This window comes from Furipterus horrens, unplaced genomic scaffold (genome assembly GCF_987537825.1).
Source record: "Furipterus horrens unplaced genomic scaffold, mFurHor1.1.pri manual_scaffold_7, whole genome shotgun sequence".
Classification (NCBI taxonomy): Eukaryota; Metazoa; Chordata; class Mammalia; order Chiroptera; family Furipteridae; genus Furipterus; species Furipterus horrens.
In genome coordinates, this window is record NW_028327177.1 from 117272861 (window position 1) to 117294368 (window position 21508).

Sequence of the window (21508 nt, forward strand, 5' to 3'; positions counted from 1 at the left end):
TTTACGAATCCTGGAAAATGCTGGAACATGAACAGCTAGACTCTTTATTTTTGCATATACCATGCTTTAGGAATGCTACCTGCCACATGGTGTCCCCCCACTCCAGGTCTTTATACGGACCCAAGAACCTGGGGGTCCAGACTTGTGGAACCTGTTTGGAGACCAGCTAGTCTCTGGCCACAGGGAAAGGAAAAGACACTGTAATGTCTGGGTGGCTTTCAGTGCAGTCGATACTAAAATAAAACAGGAGAACAAGAACCAGTCTCTTTGTTTTGGAGGTGGAGAGAGTACTTTGCAGTCTTCTCTCTCCAGACTCCTTATGAATGCTCTCCCCTGGTGCGACTTCCTTTGAGGAGGTTGGAAGGTCTGGAGGCAATAGTGGGAAAGCTCACCTACTGCTGTGGGCCAAGCAAAGGTCATTCTCAACCTCAGCACTGTAGACATTTTGCACCAGATAAGTCTGTGTTGTGGGGGGCTGTCCTGTGCGTTAAGATGGTTAAGATGCTTCCCTGGCCTCTACCCACTAGATGCCAGAAGCACTTCCCTTTTCTCCCCTACTTGTGTCCACCAAAAATGTCTCAAGGCATTTTGCCACTGGGGGAACAAAATCATCCCCACTGGAGATCCACCATACTTTTTGTACCTGAGTAAGTTCACCACTGTTATGATATCAGTTAAGGATATTGGCTACTCTCCCGTTATATGGGCCCAGATGCTGGATATCAGGGTATACTGTGGTGCTCTTCTCATTGGCTAGGGATTATCACTTCCACACTGGGAGTTTGATATTCATAGTGGAACAGTACCAGAAGGCTACTGTGGCTTTAACTTAGTTCTTCATTTTGCCCAGTCAACGCTAAATTATTCTTTTCTCTTAGAAAGAAGGAGCAAAAAAGAGTAGTGGGCGTCACTGTGGCACTACCCACCAGTGCTTTCAACTCCTTTTAGCTCTTTATGTCTGCGAGTCCTTCTGTTCTGCAGCTCTCAAATGGCAAGACCTTAATCTGTGCATAACCTGATGTACAATGAAGTATTAGAGTTATTTAAACCAAGATTGTCAATTGGAACCAACTTATAAACCCTAAAATCACACTAAATAGCACAAATTTGTTAAACCTTGATGTAAAAATATTTAAAATACTTAGTAATTAATTTAAAAGAAACCACATTTTAACAAAAGTAATAATTTTATGAAAAATAAAATTTCCAAATCAAAAAATATTTAGTAGGAAGAATAACATTACTTTAAAATTTTGCAAATCTCTTTAATGTCTGCCTTAGCAGAAAAATGGATTCTTACATGTGCTTTCTGCACTCGGTGTTGCTATTCAGTTGTTTAGGTTGAAGTACAGGAAGAAAATCTAGCATCACACAGGTACCTCAGGGTTGGACCCTCTTGAGAGGGTCTCTGGGACCCCCGGGGTCCTCAGGGCAAACTTCGAGAAGAGCTGGTTTAGAGATTAGCAATTTGGAAGTACAAAAATTCACTTTTGGTACAATCCAGCAACTGGATTACAGTTGTTCGTATGGAAAATACAATGACTAATAAGTAATAATGCAAATAATAAACTGTTTCACGTACTCACAACTGTAAACCTAGTTTTGCCTACCCCTATATTTTCTTACTTTCGATTAACACATTTAAAAGCCTACTCCCGTTCTATCCTAGTAAGCCGCATTGTTGCAGATATAAAAATAGCATTTCTTTAGAAATGTTGACTGCATCAGGTTTGTCACTGAGCCAAATCACTTTTCTTTCCTGCTAAATTGCATTGGCCTGGGTTTGCTGTAGTCTGATAGCCAAGGCAGTCAACCAAAGAATTGCGAGAAAGTCATTTTTAAATTGTTTACTTTTGGTTTGATTGTTTTTTTTCTGTTCTGCTTTCTTTTTTAATAGGAAATGACTTGCAGTTGAGTGAATCTGGGAGTGACAGTGATGACTAGAGCTGGATCTTTCAAAATCAACTTTTTGGTGCCCAGACGTGCTGTGAGACCAGACTGCGCTGCATGGAGCCATTGCCCAGAGGAAAGTGTGGATCAGTGACTGTAGAAAGAATTGGAGGCTCTGCAGTGCTCAGATATTCAAGTCTTTAACTTGGTGATGGGTGATTTTTTCGTGTAATTTTTGAACAATCTTGTTTCAGAGTTTAAGTAGATCCACAGAAGAACTAACAGAATTGTATTTCTGTTTGGTTAACACTGTTAATGAAAAACAGGCAAGTGTGCCCTGGTCTAGGTGCTTAAAGGACATCTCTTCACCAGGCCAGCAATTCCATTGTAAGCCCCAGTTCGACCAAGTGGTCTGCACCAGTGAGATGTAAAACAGTCTTTGAGGGGTAGGAAAGAGGGGGAAACCTCAAACTGCAGCATAGAAGTATGTTAAAACCACTTTAAATTGTGGAAATGGAGTGGTGAAGAAGCTTCGTCCAACCCAGCCTGACAAGCTTCTGTAGAAACGGACTTCAAGGGGGAGTCCTCGGGTGTCATCTGGCGGGACCCTGGAGTCCTGGCAGTTCAGCGCCCTCACTTACAAATAAGGAAAGGGAAGCACACAGCTGGTTTAGCCTCCCACGTCCAGTCCAGACTTCCCACTGCTCCCTTTCTTGAATCTCACTTATTGGAACCAGAGCTTCCTATACATGAGACTTACAGATGTGCATAGAAACTTTTATTGGGTTCTTCAAGATAAAATTGTTGGGTACTTCTAGCTCAAATTCAGATCCAGACCGTCCTGAAATACATGAGGCTGGTGTAGCAGATTAAACCACTGGCTGACGCATGACTCACTTCAATTGGGACTTTTAGTTCCGTGTAGATCCACACTGAGTGTTCTTCATTCAGTGGGTTTTAGTAGGGGAGGTAGGAGTAGAAGAGAGGTGTAATGAAGGAACCTTTCTAAACAAATGAACCAGCAGCAAGTTTTCAAAAACCAGTAACTAAATAGGAGTTCTGCAATATGAAATGTGCACATTCTATTGATAAGATGTTTATGTTTATGCTTCTGTACCACTATTTGTGCCTGACTCTCAGACTGATTTGTAGTTTTATATCAAGTTAGAAGAAAGTCACAGATTGCCTTCTGCAGTGTGCAGTTTCCAAACAAATCTGTTGTTGCAGGAAACTGGTCACTAGCAAATGTTTCTTATTGAGTAAGTGTGTGATAAATTGTCCCATAATAAGTTTAGAGTATCCAATTTCTGTAATTTGAATGAATATGTCCTGAGAAATTTCCATTAAGTATGATTTTCCTTCCTGGGACCCCTATACTTAGAATTCCTTCCTCAGCTAGTGGAGGGATGCAGTCTGGACTTAGAAAGGAAGTAGATGATCCAAGGTGGCGACTTTGGTTAGAGTTGAGTCTTACAAAGTCACCTGTTTTAATTGCATAGTGACTCCAGTGAGCTGGAGGTGAGGACCAGCAGCCATTGTCCACCAGCACACTCACGCCAGTCTACCAAATGTAGGTAATAGGTCCACACTTGAACCCTGTGCCCATCGTGAGGTGTCAGTGGATTTAATGGCATGTAGGAACTTATTTATAATGAATTAATAATTGCTTTATAATTCCTTAGTAATGACGGCTCAGGGAGGGTGAAGGTCATGATTTGGGGACATGAATTGTTACTGGATATGGGAATGTTTCACTGCTCTTAACTTGCTCACATGCGGGCAGGTTTTAGGAACTTGAACTGAAACTATCTATTTAAGCCTCTTTTTTTTTTTTCCCCCTCCCAAAGTCTTCACATACATGGGCAGAACTGTGGTTTTGGCATGTCAGGTGAAGATGCTTGTTTCTATAGGAAATGCCTGTATGTGGCACTGAGTTTGGCTCTCTGAGCTTCAGGCTCTCCCGTCATCCATCTTCCCGACCCTGCACGGTGATCCTCTAGTGTGGCTCCAGGTAGGCCCTTCGCACAGAGCCTTTGGTGGTTCCCTCCCCTGCACCCTCCAGCTTTCCCACCAGAGTAAGGAATCTTTTCTTTCTGGAAATCAAGAGTTTGGCCTTACAGACTCCTTCTCACAGATACCCTCATGCCAGCAAACTGGGCCTGTTCTTCCTGCCACACCTCTCTCCTGGGGCGCCGTCTCCTGCAGAGGCCACCTTCTGACCCCTGCTCTGTTCTTTTCAGCCAGCCACAGTGCTGTGTGTATGTACTGACCTCCTTGCTTGAGCTCTGGTTAGAATGAACTTAAAAGCAGAGATTGTTATTCTCATCTCTATCCCCTGGGATGTCTGCAGGAATAGACAGTCGGGTGCTTATGGCCGGTGGGGAGTGAGCCAGCCCATGGAGTAGAGAGTGCAGACAGAGAGAAAACAGTCTGGGCGTTTGGAGATAGCCGAAAACTAGTCATGCTGATTTTCATCATTTTGAAGTTTCCTAACTAAATTGTTAAAATTACCTTTTCTTTGCTCTATATGTCTACTGTGCTGAGGGTCATTAGGCAAGGTGTAAAGACTTAAGTCTGAATTATCTGGGGAGCCACAGCAAGCCACAATAAAGACCTGATTTGGGAAAACACAAAGACGCTAGAGATTTATAATGACGCCACTCATTAACTATTTTATATCTGAAGCAGGACCTTTTTTTTTAATGTGTGGTATTAATATGTATGTGCTTCATCAGTGGGAAAACTTGAAAATTCCAGAATCCTTACTTCCCTATTTAAGAGGCTGGTTAAGTAGGATATGTGTGAGTGTGTGGGCGTGTATATGTATGATGTATTTATTACATTATTTTGGAAGAGTAGTACTATGATATGTGAACATATATTAGGTACTGCCAAATTGGATGTTTCCATTTGGCAAGGAAGGTAGGATTTCTGAAACTCAGGCCATAACCAGTAGGTTGGAAGACAAGACCAATTGAAGATTTATGAAATGTTTGTTTTTGTTCCTGTTATTTCTGTCTTGGGTTGTCTCATTCTTTAATGATTTAAAAAATTTTGTGCTTAAAAGTTTATTTTGCTTAATTATGAAGTAGATGTGCATGTTTACATTTATGTAAAATATTTGCTGTGTAAAAAGTTTTTTTTGTTTATTCTCTTAAAAGATCACTATATTTAAGTAAAAATGAAGGTCAGCAATACACTTCTGTCTTGGTGGGTTTTATTTTCTTATTAGAAATCATAAAAAATGTAGGATTCTTTTAAGAATCCTTTGTGCTTAACCCTGATTATCTAAATCAATTCCTCAGTTTGTTGTTAGGCTTATTAGGACATATACCTCAGTTTTAAATGGTCTATATGTTCAGAACAAAAGGATGACTTTCATAAGCCACATGTCATGAGGCCATTTTACTTGGTCTGGAAAGGCAGGCTTAGCTTTGGGTTTGAAAGCCATACAAGGGTTAAACTGAATCCTTAGACATACCCTAGTCATTTTAGCTCACCATTGGTCCTTCACCTGGAATGTCATGCCACACATACAACACCTCTGACCCCAAATGACACCTGACAGCTAGAAGTGATCCTGCCTCCTGCTTCCACTCCACACCTCTGATTAGCAATGCCCACATCTATCTTCTGGTCTTGGCTCCCCTGATAGACTGTAAACTCCTAGGTGCTCCGTGACCATATTCCTTTCTAATTTTGGTGTCTTACACTTAATGGGTACTCAATAAATTTGGATCGAATACAATTACACATCAAGAGATCTAGGCCAGGAATCCTCTGCTGCTTATTCTGTGGCAATAGGAGTTCGACTTGAACTAGGTCTCAGTAGGGAAGTGGTGCTGCACATTCATCACCTGAGTACTGGCTGCTCAGCTAACTCACTGCTACAAAGACAGGTAACAAACCATCCCAAGACTCAATGGATTTATTTTGCTCACAAGTCTGGGTTGGCCTTTTAGACTAGGTGTGGCTGGACAGTTCTGATCTTGGTTGGGCTCCTTCCTGTGCTTGGCAGCTGACAGGTTCAGCTTATCTAGGATGGCCTTGGCCGGCACAACTGGGGAACTCAGGCAGGTTGGCTCTGTCTTATCCTCTGGCATCCAAGCGTGAGCATATTGTCGTGGCAAAGGCAGAGGTGCTTAAGTGAGAGGAAACAATTAATTGCCTCTGTCACAATTGCTAACATGTCGGCCAAAGCAAGTCACAGCGCCAAGTTCAGAATCAAGGGGTGGGAAGATATGGATACAAAGAGGTATGGAAATTAGGGAAATTATCGCAATCAATCTACTACCTCCACGTACCCCATGTCTCCGCCATGGTTGAGAACCCTGGGCCATATAACTGCTAAGGAGGCCACTCTTAGCTCTGGCTTTTCTTGCCAGATAAAAGCCCCAGTGGGAGTTAACATTTCTATTCATGGTGCCTGCAGAGGGCACCAAACCCAAGCCAGTGGCTCCTGTAGGCTTGGCACTTACCTCTATTCATTGTCTCCTCCCCTTTCTAACCTAAAACAGTATTTAGGTTATCTATTGCTAAGTAACAAACTACCCCAAAACTTAGTAGCTTAAAACAACAACCATTTTATCTCACAGAATCTGCTGGTTAGTAATTAGGACAGAACTTGGGTGGGCAATTCTGGTCTTTAATGGCTTCAACTGAGGTCACTCAGTGGTACTCAGTTGGCAGATGGGCAGGATGGAAGAGTCCAGGCTAGCGTTACTCACATGTCTGACACGGTGGGGATGGCTGGAAGGAGGTTCATTTGGGACCATCAACCAAGGGGCTTACGCAGCCTCTCTAGCACAGCGGTCTCAGGAGAGTCGGCATGATGGTTGCCTTCCCCAAGAATGAGTGTTCTAAGGAGCTGTATGGCCTTTTATGACCTAGCCTGGGAAGTCACACAGCATCACCTCCACAGTATTCTATATATCAAAGCAGTCAGAAGCCCACCTAGATTCCAGAGGAAGAGACATAGACCCCACCTGTTTAATGGAAGCATATTAAAAAGCCACCCACTCAAAGTCCTTACCCCCCCCCCCCCCCCCCCGTTTTTGGTCTAGTCTTCTGCAGTGGTTCTCAGATGAGCCATATCCCGGGAGCAGTGGCTCTTAAAATGTGGTCCCTGGTCCACCAACATCCCCTGGGACCTTGTTAGGAATCTAAAATTCTCAGGGCCTACCCAGACCTGCTGAATCAGAAACTCTAGGGTGAGATTTAGCAATGTTTTAACAAGCCCTTCAGGTCATTCTGGTGAATCTTAATTGTGAACCACTGCTTCAGGACAAAAATCCGTTGGTGAGCCTCTAGTGATGACCCATGACCATGGTGACTGTGTTCAACTTCCCTCTTAGGGGTTGGATTGAGCATGAGCTGGGGCAGCGCATGGAGTAGAGTGTGGTTCATGGGTTGGAACATTGAAGAGAATTCATCATTGACCTTGAAGAAACTACAGGGGCCCAAATAACCACAAATGAGATTCACTTGTGATACTAGTGTTTCTGCAGCAGAATTTCAGTGTTCCGTGGGCCCCTTTTCATTTCTCTGAAGCACAGAGGACAGTGGAAATAGCCAATTTCTCCCTTTAGTAATGTTGTTTAGACTTGTCTGACTCTAAAAGTCAACTGGCTAGGGCTGAAAAGAACTCAGGTGAACCTCAGAGAGAAAACCCCTCTGAAAAAGGCAATGTGAATTCTTTTCCTCTATTTCTTAGGGGGGTTGGATGAGGTGGGGTGGGGAGCCTTTAACCCATTACTCTTGTGTGATATACAGCCCTCTCAGATGGTTACACGCGAAGATGAAGGAGAATCAAAGACACCCTTGGAGCTTCTAGTGCTAATGGTGGCTCAGTCTTCAATCTCCACGGTGAATCGCCAGGGTCCTTGAGCTCATTGTTATCTCGCAAATGGAAGATCTGAGTTTCACTCGGAATTTAAATTGGTTCACTCCACTATCGGGCAAACAACTCAAGTAACAGCCACTGGGCCATAGGCTGGACCATTAATTATAATGAGGTTTAGAGATTCTTAAGCAATTTGGCCCACATGTGCCCTCCATGTCACTATTAGATGGATGACCAGTGTAGTGTGTGTGTCCCATGATGCTCAGCAAGGACCATTTTCCCAAGCACTGGTTTCTAAGTACTAGTTACCAAGCTTCCTTCAAAGACCTTACGGTGTTTACAAATCTGTCACTCAAACAGCTTTGCACGTGGGTAGAGAAGAACCCTGGGGCCTAACTGCAACCCACATTTCCCTGGTTATGGTAGGAGCTTCTGGACTGGCCTAGAGAACCCCAGTCACAGGTGGATCCTGGGGATCAGTAGAGCAGAACTTGTGCCTCTGTTGCTGGTGAAAGATTGAAAATAAACTAGTGCAGACTGAGAAAGTACAAGTTCCCATGTGCCTGCCACTCATCAGCCTGCCGGAGCAGGCACTGAAAAGCCAGCTGCAAAGTTAATGGGAAGTAATCTTTCTCCCAGGGTGACTGCTGCAGCTCAAAAGTGTCACTGTCGCTCCTTTCTTGGAATGACTATAGCTTTCTTCCAGATGGCACCTTCAAACTCCCTTAGTTACTCCTGCCACCTGAATAGAAATTGCTGAGAGACTTGGTGACTAGAACCATGGGCTGTCAAAACTGCAGTTTGCAAGCCTGTCAGTAAGAATGGAACATTCCTCCTGTCTGCTGTGGCTCAGTGGATTGAGCATCGGCCTGCAAGTCAAGTGTCGCTGGTTCGATTCCCAGTCAGGGCACGTGACTAGGTTGCACATCAGGTCCCCAGCTGGGGGCGCGAGTGAGAGGCAACCACACAGTGATGTTTCTCTCCTTCTCCTTCTCCTTTCCCCTCTCTCTAAAAACAAACAAACAAATAAATAATTTTTTTAAAAAAAGAATGGAACATTCCTCTCTTGCCTGGGATACCTGAGCTGCGTGAGTCACTTTGACACAGAGATGCAGTTTCGATTTCCAGCCTCAATGCAGGATTTCTGATAGGGGTTTTCAGGCACAACATTCCCTGTTTTTCTTAACTTTGTGGTTTGGTTTTTGTTGTTATTGTTGTTTTTCAGTGAATCAGGACCTGGATCCACTTCCCAGTCCAAGCTTAATGTTGACCCCTTTATACATGGCCTGCTTTGCTTTGTGCCTGTCTCAACACTGGTCATTTACATCCGACTTACTCCCCACCCTCCCCAAATCCTATCATCATCTTGTCTTTCTTGGTTGGAAGAAGTGCCCCATTGCTTTCTGGTGTTTGATCTCCCTACTACAAGTCAGTAAATCTAATGGTGGTGGGCTGCAGCCTCATCCCAGGTGGTCCTCATCAGATGGGCTGTTGTACAACAAGGTTTGAGAACCACTGCTTTTCCCCACGGCTTAGCAGTAAAAGCTGGGCTCCCAAATGCTGCCAAAAGGGAACTCATGTAACCAGCTTCAAAGGGGAAAGAAAATATCCCTGGTCCCCAAAGAAGTGATTGATTCTACCTGAGCCACTAAATGATAATGACCCAGATAAAATCTAACACTTCCTAAAACAATTTCTAGGTGTCAGAAATTCTCACCATATGATCACTAAAATTCAACTCAACCCTGAAATAAGGTGCAATTATTGTCACTCTATTGAAGAGAAAACAGAGACTCAGAGAAGTTAAGCAAATTATGTAGGATAATTAAACAGGCTGGTGCCCTCCAAGGTGTGAGGCCCAGGACAGGGATCCTCTCAGCCAGGCCCAATGCAGTATCGGAGCTCTATCCAGTAGTAATACAAGGCTGGGGTGGGGCTGGGCTAGCAAGACTGGGCTTTGTGACCTCTGGTTGTTAGTTTCTTCCCTTGTCCCTGAGGGAGCTGGGCTACTTCTGAATTCTAGAACCCTCTGCAGAGTCTAGAGAGAAGACCCCTCATTACATCTAGCACTGCTGGACAGTGATTCCAAACCCCAAGGAAGGCAGAGCCACAGAGCGGGGAAAAACTGCCTTTATTTCTCGACTTCACCCCGGAAATCCCAGTATGAAGATGGCGGCTTTACATGGGAGCCACATGACCCCACGACTTGTTGGTGGCTGAGGAAACCAGGCTGATCAATGTGCCCACCTCTGGTGACATCACCCTCGGGCCGACCCCGTCTACTACAGCACGATGGCCTGCTAAGTCCCCAAGACTCAGCCACGTTAAAGAGCTTTGTACAAAAGCCCAGGAGTGTCCCTGCATCTGATAACAAATGGGACAATCCCATTTGACGTTGCAGTCAGAGAGACGTTTTTCCAAAACAAAGCTGAGGCCCACTCAGGAGATGGTGATGAGGCAGCTCACAGACATGCAGGATGATGCTCCTGTAGACGTGGGGGCTCAGGCACACAGACGTGAGGACCAGCTATGCACTACGGTGACATGGGGGTCACAGGGCGCTCACAGGAGTCAGCAGGCAGCCAGGAGCTGGAGCTCAGGACAGAAACTGTCTCTGCCTATGAGTGGTGGGTCCCAGACAGGACACCTAGGGCAGGGTTCTCCTCAGCCCTGCCAGGGCCTGGACTCAGGTCACCCTCTGCTAGCAAATCTCCCGAACCAGAAATGGGCACGAGGGGCATTCATGAGACGCAGGTCAAACTGCAGAGAGCCTCGAGGTCAAGCCGGAGTCTAGGGTGGTAAAACCACGAGTGCCACCCTCTGGGAAACAAGGAGAAGTGAGCCACCACTCCACTACTGTCTGCCTGGGAGGCACACCGGCTGCACCTCACCCTCTGCCCAGGCCAGAGCGTGGGGTTGGCAGCTTTCTCAGTACTTCTTCACGAGGGGGTCTCTTGCTGGGGAAGCCGTGCCCACAAGAGGCTGTACTGGGCTGTGGCCAGTTGAGAAGTCGCTAAGGGGGTCCATGGCTGGGAACCACCCTGAGAGAATGGCCCCCTTCCCAGCTGTGTGGTTCATGGGCCTGGAGAGACCCAGCGGCCAGCTGCCCTGGAGAGAATGTCCTTGTTTCAAGAGGCCAGAGGGGTGGAGAGGCCTGTACCCCAGATGCCCCAGAGGGATGAGAACGAACAGTGCTCTAACAGTGCTAAGCCAGTCCACGGCCGGGCAGTAGCGCTCCGGAGGACCATGGGCCCTGAAGGTCGGCCACTGGCCCGACAGGAGCGACGGGTCCCAGTCCCCAGGCTGGGCACATGGGATGTTTTCCAGTTCTTTGGATTAAGACAGGATGCAGTGGTCCTGAGGCCTTCCAGTTGGACTGAGTTAAAAGCACATCTTAGCAACAAGAGTTTGTCCTTGTTTTCGTCGAATGAAGGCGGTGAAACTGGACCGGGAAGGTGCGAGGTCCGCTTAGTGACGGGGGAGAAGCTGCCACAGGCACGTGCCACGCAGCCCACCTCCAGGCGTCCTCAGGTGAAGTAGCGGCAGGGTGTGGAGTCAATGTAGCAGTAGGGGGTGCACTGCAGGTCCCCGTACGACCTGAGGAGGCAGACACGGGTCAGGGCAGACACAGGCAGCGGGCAGGACAGCTCCTGCCAGCCCTCGGGAAAGAGCCACGTTCTAAAAGGCCCCCTTTGGTGACTTCTGGTTAAACCGCATCAAACAGCAGCCACTGCTGGCAAGGGTTCTGGAGAGACTGTTCCCATTCTCTTTTGAGGTGAGGGATTGCAGGGAGTAGGGGGTTGAGTACAGGCCTCTGGGGCTTTTTCCCTTGAGCGCAGCTGAGGGATCTGGGAGGAAAGGGTTGGCAGCCTTGCTCTTAGCACAGCATCTCCCCCTCTCAAGGCCTCAAGCATTTCCCGCTCTGTCCGTTAGATCATCCCCTGCTATTGCTGAGCAGTCCTATGTGGCAGCCACTGGCCCTACGTGGCCTCTGAGCTCTTGAAGTAAGGTTAGTGTGACTCAAGAACTGGGTTTTAAATTTTCTTTAATTTTAATTAACAAATTTAAATAGCCACAGGAGGCCAGAGGTTACTGCATTGGACAATGTGGCCTCCACCTCTGTAAGCCCAAGCACTAACCCTGCGACTGCGTGTTGTGCGTTATGTCCACGTTCACCAGCGTCCCCTGCGGCTTCCAGGAGCTAGGAGAGTAGCTGCAGTGAGCGGTGGGCAAGCCTTGGGCTCCACGCAATCCTATGCTCCGTGAGTGACTGTCTACACTCAGTGGCCTCCACGGAGCCATCTGCCAGCTCAGACCTTCTGCCAACTCTCTGGCAGGTGCCCCCTCACCTCACGGAGGGGCGGTGCACACACACACAGATGCAGCGGAGGCCTGGCCCAGCCCAAGGCGCTCAGAGTCTTGGGGTGACTACAGGTCTGTAGTTCCCCAGCGTGGTCTGATATATTGATATGTGTTTGGAGGTGTGGGCATTCAAAAGACCCCTTTGAAGAGATTGCAGAGAAGGGGCAATAGAGAGACAAGCCTGGTGTCTGTTCCCCAGCTCTGCCAAGGGCCTCAGGCCAAGCTTAACAGAGGGAGCAAAAGCTGAAGAAACTGGACTCCCGAGAGACTCAGGAGTGGGGAGGGGCCCGTGATCCACTCTGGAGCCAAGGGAGAAGCAGGGCATGGACTGGAGGGAGGGACAGCCTCCATATTTCCCTGGAGTACTAGACAACTCTGGTTCTGTGAGGCTTAGGGGACCGTGATAGCATTTTACACCTTGAAAGGACCCTAGGAGGCCACATTATGGGCATGGAGTCAGTGCCTCGCAGGTCCAGTGGCCCTCAGTTGACTTGGGAGATGTCAATGTGGAAGCCAGAACACTAGAATACATATCCTGAGCAACACGAAGCCCTGCTGAAGAATCTCAGAAATAATTAGAGGGGTCCTTGAAAGGAATACCAAGTTCCTGGGGTTTTCTTGAAGGAGCCACAAACCAGCAAAATTAGATATGAATGCTGGTGTGGTCTCACTTGCACCCATGGGCCTGCCCAAGGGTGGGGAGTTGTTCCAGAAAATTCAGGCTACACAGATGCTTAACTTCTTTGAAATACCCTGATACCTCCACCCTCCTCTGGGCTTCCCTCCCAGGCCCATAGCCCCAAAGACTAATGTGGTCGTGGTGGCCACTGGGGATGGGAGCTGCTCATGCAGAGGCAACAGCTGAGCTTAGAGACTGCTGCTCCCAGGGGCCCAGGACGGAGCTGGTGGCCGTGTCTGTTCCAACACGGCAGCTATGGGTTTATTGTCTGTCTCCTCCAGGGGAGCAGGAACCATGTATTATGTTATTTGTTACCATACCTCAGTGTCTAGAAAGTACCAGGAACATAAGATGCACTCAAAATTTTTTGTGAAGGATTCCCCCGCCCCCTGCCCCCCACACTTCAGCAAGGCTCATTCTCTTCCATGAGAAAATATCACCAATAAGCCCTGCTCACACACTTAAAAAAAAAGAAATTGTGAAGGAAGGAAGAGAAAGGAGGAGGGTAGGTGGAGGAAGGGAAGGAGAGGTGTCATAATAGCACGTGAAACCATCCTTACCCAGGGAGATAGGTCTCGCACGTCAGGTGGCCAAAGTCAGAGCCGTCACAGTCTTCCACACCCTTGTGCAGGTGACCGTCTCCACAGTATGCCCGGTGACAGCCTGAGAGGATACAAGGAAGTGCAGCACTGAGAGGAAGCGGGGGTGAAGGGGCACAAGGAGGGGGCCTGCTGGCCTGGGCTGGACCCCACTCACTAAAAAGGGCTTTGCTAATAGGGGACTACCTGATAAAAGTGTGGCCTAAAGGATCCACCCAGAGCATGCACCCTCTTGAATGGACCTCCATGAAGCTTCAGATTTATCCAGGGACTGACTGCCCCTCAGACCCCCAAGTCCCACACTACTTGTTAGCTGAGAATCTGAAAGCAGCCCCTTGGCATCTTGGAACTTCAATGTCCCTACTCAAGTCTGGGGCATGGACACCACGTCCCCCTCGCGGGACCACTGCGGCCTCTCTGGGGGCAAGATCCTTGACCCCAACCCCAATGACATGCCAGGTTAATGGAGGAGCTGGCATGTGGCCTCAGTGAGGCAGATCCCCCACAACAGCTCCAGTGCACCCCTCTGGCTCTAAACCTGTCCCAAACCACCTCAGTTGGTGTCCTAGGCATGCCCTGACCCCCACTCTGATGGCGATTCAAGCCTCAGGCTGGGCCCCACTCACTGATGCAATCATCATCCACATCATTGTTCCCGTCATCACACTCCTCCCCGGGCTGCAGGACCCCATCCCCACAGGAGCCTCGGTGATTTACAGTGTAGTCCACAGGATAGAAAGGGATCAGCTGGCCAAAGAAACACACACAGTTACCAAGGGCAGTACACCGGTCAGCTGCAGGCAGGGCAGGCCATTGGCCCTGGGGATGGCAGGGGGGGGGGCACTGCAGAGGAGCAGCCCCCCACATCCTCGTTCCTCCTGGTTGGGAAAGGCACTCCTTTTCTGTCACCCAGAGCTTTGTAGCTGGGCCAGATCAAGTCAGTGACCTGGCAGTGTGGGATGTGAGACCATCTGGGAGCCTGGCTCAGAAAAAGGTTCTATTTGGGAAGCAGAGGCATGGAGAGCTACTCAGAAACAGCGAGGGAGGATGCTCAGCCCTTCCATGTAAAAACCGCAGAAAGCTCTGCTCTGGGCCTGACTGTTGGCCTTCCTTCCCTGCCTTTAATGATGAGTCCCTTTCCTGGGTGGGGTATGTCCTGCCTGCCTGCCTTGCGGTACCTGGATGGGGAGCCAGCCAAGGCTGTCCTTAAAGTACAGAGATCTCTGGTCTTTGCGGAAGGCAATGGCATTTTTGGTGTTCAGCCTCTCAAGCTCCTCCTGGTTGTTGACCACAAAAATCTGCCAGAGAACACAATGGTTAGGCTTCGAGAAAACACTTCTACAGGAGGGCTGGGGGAAAACTGGAGGGCACAGAATCACCATTCTTGGACTTGTTAACAGTGGGAAGGGGGTTTGCATATTACACTCTAGCGGGGAGGAAAGTCTTTATACCAATATCTTTTCAATCTAGTTCCTAATGTCTCCATTTGAAGTAAAAAATGTGCCCGAGACTTAAATAAGAAGGTAAGGTCATTTAAGCAAGTAATTCAACATCTAGCAATGATTCTTAAAATCCTCACACTCAAAGATGTTCATTACAGTGTTGTTTACATTAGTGAAAAGCTTGGGCACACCCTATAAATATCCAATAATAGGGCACTGCTTCAATAAATCATAGCACAACTACACGATGGATGGGTGATTATGCATCAATTCAAAGGATGTTTATGATGAACATCAGGCTTTACTTCAAAATAATCCAATGGCGGGCGGGGCAGTAGTGAGTAGGCATAAAGAGGAAACAAGATTGGCCATGAATTGATAATTTTTGAATTTGGGTAAAGGATACATGAAGGTTCATTGCACTATTTATTTTATTTTTGTATTTATTTGAAATTTTCTGTAAGTTTTTGTTGAAAAAGACAAAGAAAACACTCCAAAATGGACTCATAACCAAATGAATATTTTAGTTTTCTTTTGATTTTTCCCTTATTTTCCAATTTTTTATAATGAATGTGAACCCAGTGTAAGTTTTACTAAACAAATACATACATACATAAAAAATAAGTTTCACTATTACAATGCCCCAAGAAAACCAGCTGAGAGGGCCTGATGGACAACACCCCAGATTTCACCCAGAAGAACCTTACCGCAGGAACTAGCGGGGAGCTGGGCCCATACACAGATTCCCCATAGGAAGGGTTATTCACATGCATGGGGGTTCCACAAAGACATCTTCCTGGAGGTCCGGGGAATCCTCTTTCTCCTTTGGGTCCCATTACAAGTTGTCCTAGGAAGCAACAGAGTGCTGTGTTACTACAGCCAAGAAAGAGAAAACCAAACAGCCCAGATTGATGTGAGCAACCCTCACAACAGAAAGAAGGTCGAAGTCCACAGTATTTCAGGGCAGACCTGGGGGAGAGGTTCAAGGAGATGCTTTTGATCCAAGATGTGGAGGAGGTGATGTCCTCTGTGGGTCCCTTAGCCATGCTGAGTGTAGCAACACCTTTCCCAACCCTTCTTCTCCCTTCCCTCTCTTTATACTTTAGAGACTAGACAGATAGGCATTCCACTTCCCAGATTCCCTTGCATCTGGAGGTGACCATGTGCCAGTGTCAGCCAGTGCAAGGTCTGTGGTGGCAGAAGGGCAGGCATCTGGGAAAGTTTATCCTGATGAGGGAGAGTCCTAGCTGGGGAGAGACATACCTTCCCCCCACCCCCTTCTTCCTGCCTTGAAGATAGACAAGGTGGCTGGTGCTGCAGCAGCCACACTGCAAACATGAAGTAACAGGGATGAGAAGAGAAGCCAACGTAAGGGACAAGGTAGGGTCTCATGGGGACTGGAGTCCTGACACTTAGAGGCTGAACTAAAGTGGGCCACTGTCCACCTCTTGACTTCCTTATTGTATGGAAAAAAACCCAAAACAATCTTGTCTGTTTAGACCATTAGCAACAGGGGAACTACTTGCAGATATACAAATTGCTCACTGATAACTTTCATTGTTCTTAATTCATTTTATATTGTTCTTATATAGAGGATCTTTACAAAGGGACTTCTGAGTGTGCATTTCTTTGATATCTTCTGCAAGAAAATGGAAGTACAAAAATGCTCAGCCCATTTACTCTCCCCTGGCACCAAGAAGGGTCTCCTGCAAAGCTATGATCAGGAAATTCACTCCCTGCAATGCAGGAGACCTGCCAAGGGTAGGACTTTCAGAAACTTCCAAGATCATTCCAGTGTGCACCAAGGTTGAGAACGGCTGGTCTAGGAAATTGGTCTTTGCACAAGCCACTCCCCTGCCAGATTGTTCTCCCATTCACCCTCCATCCCTCCCTCCCAACATGCCTCCTAAGCTCACTCCTTATCTGGGTTCAAATATCACTTTTCCGGGGAAGCCTTTTTGAATTTTCACACTCTGTCATGTTTATCTCAGAAAAAGTTTCATAGTGTTCTATGCCTTTTCTTCAAGGTGCTTATCTCTGTTTATGATTCCATATACTGTGAGTTTATTCGACCTTCCTCCATAGAATATAAGTTCCACAAGGGCAGGTCTGATGTCTCTTTTCATTCACCAGGGCCTGACACACAGTAGGGGCATGTGTCTGATGACTGAGTGAATGAATAAATGAATGAATGAATGCAGACTAAGTAGAAAGACAAGATCTTCAGAAAAATCTATACATCACACTCCAGTCAGCAGAAAAGTGCTAGAGCAAGAGCCACCCAATCAATGAGAAGAGTAGAAAAAGAGGGAAAGAGAGAAACTGAAAAATGAAATAAGTATCCCTCCTCCTGGGAAAATAGGGGGGTGGGGTCTGAATACCAACCTGTCACTGGTTTCAGGTTATAAATCAGGCAGGGCAGCCAGCAACTGGAGACAGTCTGCAGATCCCAGAAGGGCAAGAAAAAAAATGACAGCAGCGGGGAGGTCTGGCCAGGAACCAGGGAAGCAGCTGCAGCTGGAGGAGGGGACCTCCATGGGAAGACCCCACACCCTGAGACGTCATCAGCAGGCTCAGGATGTCCAAGATCAGAATGCTGCCAGCATGAGGGGAAGGGAAGCTTGCCAACATCTTATACCAGGTGATGGCTGTTTTTTCTAACAAGAAATAGCAACATGATCCTGTGGAAGGAGCACCAGTCTTGTGGAGCAGAGCCCAGAGAGACAGACTCCACCAGCAGGAATATCCTGATAATTAAGCACCTGGGGAAACCGAGGTGGGGATGCTCTGTAACCAAGGACGTGAGAGAGGCATTGGGGAAGCCTTGCAGCAGGCTCTGTGATCTCAGAGTTTGTCCCGTTATGTAGCTAATCCGTGCTGAGGCTGAGATTTGAATTCATGTTTGACTTAACACTATGCCATTCAGAAGACAAACATCCAAGAATACTGATGCTCGTAGGCAGATGGCAATCCCCAGGTACCACACTGATTCACTTATACCCTGTGTGGGTGCTGGAAGGACTCAGCCTAATTTGTAATTTGGTTATTGCAAATTGCATCCTAAAAGCATTTTGCCTTTATTCTCTCCCTCGTCCCCCAGCCCTCCTTCCTCTGTTACTTGGGTATTAAAAAGCTCACACTGTCTCCATCTCCCCGAGCAGCGCCCAGTCCCACAGCACTGGGCACCAGAACCAGAGGCAGCTCCCATTAAGATGACAGGATGTGGCAGGGAGCCGGCTTCCTGCCACCACTGCAGTTTTCCTGCCGATTCCTCCCAGCTGTCAGCGGAGTCTGTTTCCCCTGCCTGCTTCCTGCCAGGCTGCACTGAAGGGCACAGCTACCCGACCTTCCCCGCCCTGGCTTCTCAGAGCTGGTCCAATGGGGCTGGCCCGTCCCCATCCATGCAGCCAGGGACCTGCTCTCCATCTTTCCCAGGGAACTTCCCGTCTCCATTGGCTGCTGCTGTGGGAGCAGATCTGAGAGAGGAATCTGGGAGAAGGCAGAGGAACTGCAGAATAGTCTCCACATCACCCTGAGCTCCCACTCTGCCCCTGCAGAGGTTGCATGGCTAAGAGGGAATGTGTCAGACTCAGGAGTCTCAGACTGATTCTGGACCAGGTGTGGCTACGAGTCAGATCTGTGACCTTGGGGAAGCTACTTCTTTCTAAGGCTCAATGTTCTTATTTATAAAGGGAGGGTGGAATAGCCCAGGAGAGTTTAGCCTGTGGTCCATAGAGCCTGAGGATACCCCAGGATGGATTTGGGGCGGGGTTCTGGAGCTCTGGGAAGCAGTGTGCAAAATCTTGGGTAACAGATTTTTTTGTGTTTTGTTTTGTTTTGTTTTTCCTGACAGTAGGTTTGGGACTTTTATCAGATTCTCAAAGGTATTCTCAGGAATCAAGTCTTGATGGTTATCGAACTGGTCCCAGGCACAGGGAAAGCCTCTTAAACTTCTCCTTCCCCTTCTCTCCCAACCCAACCCCAAACTTTTCCAAAGAGCAGGATTATTGCCTCACTTTCTTCAGCCCCCTCATTCTGGGAGGCTCCCAAGGAGGGGCACAGGGAGGGGACATCAGCCCAAAGAAATGGCCAGTACCCTGCTTGCCTGCTGTGCAATGCTGAAGTGGGGCAGACTGAGAGCCAGTGTAGCCCCATGAGCACCTGTGGGCACCAGCCCCACCCATCCACCTGCCAGGTGCCATGGGGATGTGGTGCTGACTCAGCCACAGACCCTGCCTCAAGGCCTTGCCATCTAGGAGAGGAAACACATCTGCAGAAAACAGCTACCAATGGAGGGGCAGTGGCAGAGATGTGATGTGTGACTGGGGCACCGGGGAAAGGAGACCTATTCATTAGTGACCAAGGAAGGAGAGGATTTGCTGGGTGAACCCGAGGATGACAGAAATGCCATTTTAGGCCACACAGACCCAGACAGACTGTAGAAATATGCCCCAGCTCTGCAGAGAGCAGTGCACCTGCTGGAGCACAGAGAGCAGTAAGGCTGGGATCTGGCCGAGAATGGGGTGTTAGAGGGGAAGGGGACGTGAGCATCCTCAGCTGAGTGGGAAGGAGCAGGCAGGCCAAGGAGAGAAAACGAGGATACGCTGGCCCCATTAAAGGGGTGGGGTTGCAGCCCACTGGAGACCGACAAGACCGGGGGTGTCTGAGGGAGCTGCTGATGGTCTCCAGGCCCCACCCTTCTCACCCAATCCCAGGCCCAAGGAGACTGGAATTCAACTCGGATGAGGGCTGACATTTACACATAGATGCATACGTTAAAGTCTGAGCTTGCTAAGGACCTCCTTGTGTATCCACACAGCTCCCCACCATGTTCCCTTGTAAGCCCCTAAATACCCCAAGGACCAAGAGAATCCCCTCCAGGGACAAACCCCAGGCTTTGGGCCATGCTCTCAGTCCCTCACAGTTCATAGTCTTGAGGCTTGAGGGAATGCTATGCAGAAGGAAAAATGAGATGGAACTACCCCCATCAAATCTAGCTCTCTTAACAAAATAGAAATAGGTGTGAAAAGATAACTGATTGGCATGGAATTGATGTTGGTTCTCCCAGTATTGCAAGCAGAGAGCAAAGCTTGGTATTTTTTTGTACTTGCTAAAAACAGGTACTATTTGAAAACTTCTGCCTTCTGTTCTCAGAAGAGGAGAGAGGGGGCTAGAGATTGGGAGAGGAGGAATCCCCTCAGTCCTACAGACAATGAGGACCCCCCCTTGGTATCCTGGAGAAGAGATAAGGTCTCAGATAAATGGTGTGGGGCTCTCGTTGGGAAGTTGAACCATATGGACCAAGATTCCCAGCCTTGCAATGTTTTAATACCTGAGGATGGCAGCCACCAGGCACTCACGGACACATGACCTCAGACAACAGGTATTTCAGGGGTAAATGGCGTAGATAAAAGGCTGGAGGGACCTTCTCTGCTGTTTTTCTGCCGTAATTCCCAGGGTCTTTGCCCAATTCTTTTGGCAGTTGAAGAAGTGGAGAAAACCCCGGTAATGCCTAAGATTAAATTTTCCTGGCATTCTGGCAGATTGGAATTTCAGAGCCAGCTTTAAATTGTTTGAAAGGCTTTAACAAAATATGGTATTTCTTGATCATCCCATGATATGGTTGCAAATATATTTCCATAAACACAGGGGAAAGGGGGGGCATGCACTGTGGAGTTTTGCCTTTGTTTTATTAAGAAAAAGAATTGGAATAAAATTTGTTTTGATCCTGTTGTATAACTGAGGACAAAGAATCTTGCAAAATTAGTGAATAGTCTTCTTGGACCTAGAGATGCTGTGTTTACACAGACAATGTGCTACGAAAGGCCTTCCTTTGAGCTGACAAGAGAACAAACTAAATCAAGAGCTCAGCTCACTATATTAAACAAGGCAAAACAAGGGGGCAGTGCACCTGCACCCTCTTAAAGGACGCTAATTTCCTTTTTCTTTTTATGGTTTCTTTCTATATTCAGTGCAAATCCATAAGGACTCTTTCCTGACACTGTAAAATAGAAAGGTTTGCAATGTTATCTTTACTTCTAGGTTTAAGAGAATTGCTTAGAGCCATGAAATGGTTTTCTAGAAAAAGGTGTTAGCTGATGAAATATGTGCCTGTTTTTCTTCACTTAACATACGCATGACATCACCAATGTAATTTTTTTCTCTCCTCTATTTGTTCTCCAAAATGCTAAAGGCAAAGTCAGAACAATGTTTATCTTCCCTGTGTAAAAGTTGAAGGAGCCAAATTGTGGAGAAATTATAAATATGTTGATGTTCCTTTAGCAGTTTCTAACTCAAAACACTAGGCAGACCTCTGCCGACAGCTCCTCAAGCTCTCTCCGGGAAGGCTGGCCAGGACTGCAACCCTGTAGGTCAGGTGACGCAGTGCACCTCTTACCTGCAGATGCGGGGCTTGGAGGGCCTGGGGGACCTTGACGGCCTGGTTGACCAGAAGGGCCAGGCTTGCCTGGTGGGCCCATAACTCCACTCTCTCCTTTCTGCCCCTGACAGAAAGAAAGGCAGAGCCTGTTATGAGAATATGACATGACAAACTTCCTTCCCCACCTTGCACTTTGGAGCAAGAGCCCAAGGCAGGATGCAGCCCCAGAGGTCTTCACCACCAAGCTCCAAAAGAACTCAGGGCAAGTGACGTTTGAGATGGTGATGGTTGCAAGTTTGCAGGCATTATTCTTTG

General features: G+C 47.5%; 2 protein-coding genes across 3 annotated transcripts in view; one reads left to right on the forward strand and one right to left on the reverse strand.

Moving 5' to 3' along the window:
• The window catches only part of EAF1 (ELL associated factor 1), a 15503-nt gene extending 10416 nt beyond the window's left edge, over positions 1-5087 (forward strand). The window contains exon 6 of the mRNA XM_090284355.1: positions 1898-5087. Within this exon, the coding sequence (XP_090140481.1) occupies positions 1898-1944 (47 nt within the window). The 3' untranslated portion in view covers positions 1945-5087. The remainder of the gene's footprint in view (positions 1-1897) is intronic.
• A 4767-nt stretch (positions 5088-9854) lies between these two features.
• Positions 9855-21508, reverse strand: part of COLQ (collagen like tail subunit of asymmetric acetylcholinesterase) — a 53822-nt gene continuing 42168 nt past the window's right edge. For both annotated transcript variants that reach the window (XM_090284359.1, XM_090284358.1), the window contains exons 12-17: positions 21212-21317; positions 15522-15661; positions 14551-14670; positions 13999-14119; positions 13334-13436; positions 9855-11329 (exon numbers count right to left, since the gene is read on the reverse strand). In XM_090284359.1, the coding sequence (XP_090140485.1) occupies positions 11260-11329; positions 13334-13436; positions 13999-14119; positions 14551-14670; positions 15522-15661; positions 21212-21317 (660 nt within the window). In that variant the 3' untranslated portion in view covers positions 9855-11259. The remainder of the gene's footprint in view (positions 11330-13333; positions 13437-13998; positions 14120-14550; positions 14671-15521; positions 15662-21211; positions 21318-21508) is intronic.